General features: G+C 37.9%; 1 protein-coding gene across 1 annotated transcript in view; it reads left to right on the top strand.

Moving 5' to 3' along the window:
• Positions 1-6,865, top strand: part of FOXN2 (forkhead box N2) — a 45,206-nt gene that overhangs the window by 17,177 nt on the left and 21,164 nt on the right. Inside the window, exon 2 of the mRNA XM_013003915.2 lies at positions 53-602. Within this exon, the coding sequence (XP_012859369.1) occupies positions 66-602 (537 nt within the window). The 5' untranslated portion in view covers positions 53-65. The remainder of the gene's footprint in view (positions 1-52; positions 603-6,865) is intronic.

Raw genomic sequence — 6,865 nt, forward strand, 5'->3', positions numbered from 1 at the left:
GATTAAGAATCTTAAGAATTATGCTGATGGATGACTGTTTTCTTTATTGCAGCATTTAAAAGTAAATGGGTCCGGTAATTGGAATGACTCCAGATAAAAGAGCTGAAACCCCAGGAGCTGAAAAGGTTGCAGGATTAAGCCAGATTTACAAAATGGGAAGCTTGCCAGAAGCTGTTGATGCTGCCAGGCCAAAGGCCACTCTAGTGGACAGTGAGTCAGCCGATGATGAACTCACAAACTTGAACTGGCTTCATGAAAGTACTAATCTTCTTACCAACTTCAGCATTGGAAGCGAGGGTCTTCCGATTGTTAGTCCGCTGTATGATATAGAGGGGGATGAAGTGTCCCCATTTGGACCATCTTGCTACCAGGACCCAGAGAAGAAATCTGCAACTTCAAAGCCTCCTTACTCCTTTAGTCTTCTCATTTATATGGCTATTGAACACTCTCCAAACAAATGTTTGCCTGTCAAAGAAATTTATAGCTGGATTCTGGACCGCTTCCCATATTTTGCTACTGCGCCAACAGGCTGGAAGAATTCTGTTCGTCATAATCTGTCCCTGAATAAATGTTTTCAGAAAGTGGAAAGAAGCCATGGCAAGGTCAGTACTCTTGAGCATTGCTGTATCTGGTGGTGGTGTTGGGGGCGATATGTGGTCATTATGTCCCTGAAAGTCAGGGGATTTAAAATAGTAAGTCAGGTTTAAGTCATTTTAAGATTGCTTGTATTAATTCATCATTTATTTCAGTAAGCAAAAGACAGCATTTCAGCAGAAGAATGGACAGAACACTTGAATATGAACATAAGAATAGAGGAAGTCCAAGTGGTCAATAAGCATCTTATGAGATAATTGCCCTTATTGTTAAACAACAACAACAGAGAAGGAAAATTCTTGGGAACTCACTGTCTTTTCTCCCTTTATCATGATGATATTTATTGGTCCAGTTGTGAGTATTTCTTGTTTTGTTGACGTATAATCCATACGGAAGGCTGTAATCTTTAACCAACTTCATCAGTAAGTGTTTGAATTCCTCTTCAGTATGTTATTCTTACTTGTCCACTCTGACAATCTCTGATTTATAAATGGACTATGGTTAATGATACTGTTAGGTAAGCATTGGACTGCTGACCACAAGACGGTTCAATCCCACCAGCTGCTTCACAGTGAAAAAAATGAGGCTGTATGCTCCCATAAAGATTTATAGCCTCTCAAAGGAGGTTGCTTTGAGTCAAGATCCACTCGATGGCAGTGGAGTTGGTTGGGCAGATAGACCATCTACATTAATTAATGTAATTGATAAGATTGTGTTTAAATACATCATCTTGCTACATCTACTCTTCACTGACTGACTATGTTGTTATCTGGTATTTTACATTTATAACAACTTCTAAAACATTCTCAGGGGCTGCCTCAGATAGTCTAGACCCCAAGCAGGACTGCAGCCAGACTTGCTGTGCTCTCTGGCAGCCACCTGGAGCAATAATTCTGGAGGCCCCTTGATTGACAGCCAAGCTGGATGCCTTCTCTCATTGTCTGCAATGTCTCAGTCCAGCTACGGACGGCCCGGGAAGAAGACAGAATATTGTGAGAGTGCGGGCAGGCAAGGGAGGCTGGGCAAGAACCAGGAGATGATAAGGAGGTTGGTGAGAGTGGAGGGAAGGGGCCGCATGGGGCCATGATGGATGGAAGATGAGCTGGTTCCCAACTTAAGATGGAGAAGAGGCAGCAGTCAGGGTGACACCTGATTATCACAATACCTTGTAGGTTCTGCAGTGGTGACGAAGATGTGGAGAATGGGGGGTTGCTGCGCCATGCGTGTCCTGAGACTCACTAGGGGTATCCCATAGCTTGTGAGCAATAGCATGGACAGGGGAACACAGGCTGAAGATGGGGTACAGCACCTGATTCACGTAATAGCCTGGCAATTCTCAGACCTAATGTTGCTAACTGGAAAGTGGTCAGTGTGTTTGTCCAGTTTTCTCTTCTCTGTTCTGTTTTCTTCTTTGAGCTTTTCTTGTCTATTTCATGATTTATAGTATCTCTGCTGTTGACTTACAGGTATTTGGTGTTTTGTTTTTATTTTTAGTGGTTGATATACAATTTCCAGTATACATCTTAATTTATCCCGATCTACTTTCAAGTGATGTTATGCCACTTGAATGATAACTAGGATGTATATTGTGTGGTATGTACTATAGCACACATTTCCTCCCACTATCCTTTTTGTTACTTTTGCCATACATTTTGCTTCTAGATATATTGCAAAGCCCCGCTATACATTATTGTTATATTTGGTTCAAGCAGTCAATTTTCTCTTTTAAAGACATTTAAAATAAAAGGAAAAATACTATGTTTACCATTTCTGGTATTATTTATTCCTTTGTGTTTATCAAGCATTGGCAAACAATGACCTGCTGGCTAAATTCAATCCTACCAACTGCTTTTGTACAGTGGAACACAGCCACATCTATTTTTGACTCTTTGGTGTAACCAAAGCAAAGTTAGGTAGTTGCAACAGAGCCCTTAAGACCTGTAAAACCCGAAACATTCATTGGCCATTACAGAAAATGTTTACTGATCCCTGATGCCCTATCTAGTATTAATTTCTCCTGTCTGGACAAGTTTATTTATTATTTCTTTTTGTTTGTTATTTTCTTTCTTAAGTATGTTCTGTTATTGAGAGTGTACGTAGCAAAACATACACAACTATTAACAATTTTAATATATATCATTTAGTGATATTGATTACAGTCTTCCAGCTGTGAGACCATTTTACCCTTCCTTTTCTAAATTGTCCCGTCCCGTTCCCCCACCCCCCCCCCCCCCCGGAATCCCCCCTATTATCGTAAATTTACCAGCCCCTAAGATTCCTAACTAATCTTTCAGGTTGCTGTTGCCAATTTGATTCATCTCTAGTTATTCAAGAGCATAATGCTCAAGCTACACCTTTTTTACTAGTTAAGTGAAGTACACTATTATTTGGTTCTCAGAGGACTTAAGAAGTAGTTTTGGTCTATGGTTATAGATTCCTGAGCAATCGTGTCAGGTGCTTAGTCACCTCAATGACTCCAGAAAGTGTAGATTCCTTGAGTTCTGTATTTTTGCCTCTTGATAAATCAGAATCAGAATCAACTTGATGGCAGTGGGTTTGATTTGGGGTGTATTGTCACTTAGTAATTTGAAGGAAGAGATGTAGAGTTTGAAGCTCATCACAACGATTTTTTTTTTTTTTGTCACAACGATTTGAAGTAGGTGGGCTAATACTTTATGGATAAAATGTGAACAGGAAGACTGGCTCACACACATTAGGCTATGTGTTCAATCTTACATAGCCAGTAAATTAGCAGTGCTGAGGAATTCAGTTTTAAGCTGGTTGAATGCTGCTGTTCTGCTGTAAAAAATATGATTTGACCTAAAATGATTTTATCTTGAAATTAGATAAATATATGTATCTTAAGACTAAAGATATGCTGAGTAATACTACCTTACACAAGTTTTTGGGGAAATGGAAGACTTCTGGAGATGGTCACATTAAATCTTCAGCCATCACAGTAGCTATGCCATAGGAGTTTTAAAAAGACAAATTGAGAGGAAGGGCAAAAAACAAGTAAATACTCTCTAAGTAATTGCTAATAATATAGGTGGAAAGTGCAATCCCAGCGTTTAAAGGTTTTTTTAAGTAGAAAAGGTGTAATATGGAAACAGTTGTAAGAGCTCTGAGAAAGCTTTATACATCACATAGTTGGAAAAGAGCAGTTTATAACACTTCATTTTTTACATTTGTAGAAAATAAATGTTAAATATTAAAATTTCATTCCAATAACAAAATAGAAACAAAGAATTTACATAATTTTAGACTGAAAGAGGTACAATTTTAAGAACTGAAGAGGACGTGACCATCCATATGAACAGTAGCAGCCGGCGGTGTTCATTGGGTGCATATGTGTCTGGTGGTGGCCTAAGCACTTTGTGTAAATTAACTTTTGTTATACAGCAGTGCTTGACGTATTTTATGTGTGTTTGTATATTTGAGGACAGTAAGAAGCAGCTAATTTATTTAATGTTTTAACAATACAATATCAATTTCATTCTTTTTCTGGTTTCTAATGGATAAATTAATGAGTTTATTTTATATAGTTTTATATGTTTATGTTTTATAATTTTCTTTTCTCCTTCCTCCCTCAGACTTGATAAAAAGTTGGTTTCTGATAATTTTTGTTAATGAAAATATTTGAGGATATGAATTTTAAGTTAGATAATTGGCCACATCTATTAAGTTTTCATGCAATAATGTTTCTGGTATCATTTTGGATATGTTTAGTGACCCAATGGAGCCCTGGCAGCATAGCAGCCACACGTTGGACTGCTAACCTTGAGATCAGCAGTTCAAAACCATTGGCCATTCTTAGGGAGAAAGATGAGGCTTTCTACTCAAATTTATAATCTTTCAGGTTTGTGTAATAGGGAATTTTTCTTTGTGTCCTATTCAGAACTTGTGGTTTGAAAAAATTATTAGTACTTGATACATTTACTTCCTTTTTTTTCAAATGTCCATTTTACATAATTCGTGTTTGGTATAGTCTAGCTTGCTACCATTTGTCTCTCTGTTTGTCCTACTGTGTGGTGTCTTGTATTTTTGCTGTGAAGCTATGTTATGGGTACTTAAAAAACCAACAGGTTCACTCAAATGTACAGAAAGAACAGGTTTCAGCAGAGCTTCCAGGATTAACAACTGACTAGGAAGAAAGAATAGGCTGTCTGCTTCTGAAGACTTAGCCACTGAAACCTGAATAGATACCATCAAGATATTGTCAGATACTGAAAACCTCACCACTAGAAGCAGAACATCAGCAGAGATGGTGCCAGAAGGTGAGGCCCTCAGGTGGCAGTGCACTCAGCGTGTCTGTGGAAGAGCTGCCTTGTCAAAGTAGAGTTGACCATTAGGACATGGATGAATAAAGCTTATAGAAGTAAAGCCTTTGGGACCTTTATGTGTTGATGGGGCACAACTCAAAATGAGACAAAACTGCTAAAAACATCAATCGATCATCAGAACTTGGACTGCATGAAGTACAAATCTAGGAAAATTGGAAGTTGTAAAAAAATTAAATGGACTGCATAAAGATCCATATGTCAGGCATTAGTGAGCTAAATGGACTGGTATTGGAAAATCATATGGTTTACCATGCTGGTGATGACAGGTTTCAAAAGGTATGGTGTATTCATTGTCCAAAAGCTCATTTCAAGATCTATTAGGAAGTACAATGTTGACTGTGATAGGATAATATCTCTCTGTATATCATTCGATACAGCTTTTACTCAAATTTATGCAGCAACCACTAAAGCTAGTGATGTAGAAATTTAACATTTTTACTGTCTTCGGTCTGAAATGGATCAGACATGCTGTCAAGATGCATTGATGATAATTGGCCATCAGAATGCAAAGTTGGAAACAGAAGAAGAAATAGTAGTTGTGAAATAAGGTCTTGGTGTTAGAAACAGAAGTGTAAATCACATGATAATTTTGCAAGACCAACCTTTTATCACAAGCACCATTTTTCAACAACACAATACTTGTGGAATTCTGTAGCTATAATACACCGAAATAAAATTGACTAAATTTACAGAAAGAAATGATGGAGAAACAAGCTCAATATCAGTTGCTATAAATCAAGGCCAAGACCCGACTGTGGAACAAACCATCAGTTGCTTATATGCAAGTTAGACTGAAGCTGAAGAAAATTAAAACACCTCTACTAGAGCCAAAATACAATCTTGAGTCCATCCCACCTGAATTTTGAGACTGTCTCAAGAACAGATTTACTGAGCACTAAATCCAGAAGACCTGATGAGCTGTGGAAGGACATCAAGACCTTCATTCTTGAAAGCAAAAGGTCATTAAGGTTGGAAGGAAAGGAACAAAGTGGAGGTCAGAAGAGACTCTAAAACTTAATCGTAGAGCGCTAAGGCAAATGGAAGAAATGAAAATTTCAAAGGCAACTTAAGAAGACAAAGTCAAATATTACAATGAAATTTGTAAAGACCCTAAGTTAGAAAACCAAAAGGGAAGCACACACTCAGCATATCTTAAACTGAAAGAGCTGAAGGAAGAATCCAAGCCTCAAGTTGTAATATTGAACGAGTCAATGGGCAAAATACTGAATGATGTAGGAAGCATCAAAAGACGATGGAAAGAATATAGAATCACTGTACCAAAAAGAATCCGTTGACTTGCCACCATTTCAGGAGGTAGCGTATGAGTAAGAGGCCAGTGGTGCTGAAACAGAGAAGACCAGAAAGATGTTTACTGTGTTTCATTGGTTTGCAAAAGCATTCGACTGTGTGTATCTTAATAGCCCTGATAAAAATGGGAGTTCCAAAATATTTTATTGTGCTCATGCAGAATTTGTAGATGGATCAAGAGGCAATTGTGTGAACAGACAAGAGAGATCATGCATAGTTTAAAATCTGAATAGATGTGTGTGTCAGGGTTTTATCCTTTCCCTGTGCTTATCTATATGCGGAGCAAAGACTCAATGAAGCTAGATTATGCGAAGAAGAATGTGGCAACAGGATTGGAGAAAGTCTTATTAGCAAGCTGCAATATGCAGACGACAGAACCTTGCTTGCTGACAGTGAGGAGGACTTGAAGCACTTGTTGATGAAGACCAGGGATTGCAGCCTTCAGCATGGATTACTACTCCATGTAAAGAAAACCCAAATCCTCACAAATAAACCAAGAAATAACATCATGATAGGTAGAGAAAAAAATGGAAATTGTCAAGAATTTTGACTTATTTGGTTCTACATTCCTCATGGAAGCAATTATCAAGAAATCAAACACATTGTAATTGGGTAAATCT

The sequence above is a fragment of the Echinops telfairi genome, unplaced genomic scaffold (genome assembly GCF_000313985.2).
Source record: "Echinops telfairi isolate 266 unplaced genomic scaffold, ASM31398v2 ScPeMD7_7475;HRSCAF=8513, whole genome shotgun sequence".
Lineage (NCBI taxonomy): Eukaryota > Metazoa > Chordata > Mammalia > Afrosoricida > Tenrecidae > Echinops > Echinops telfairi.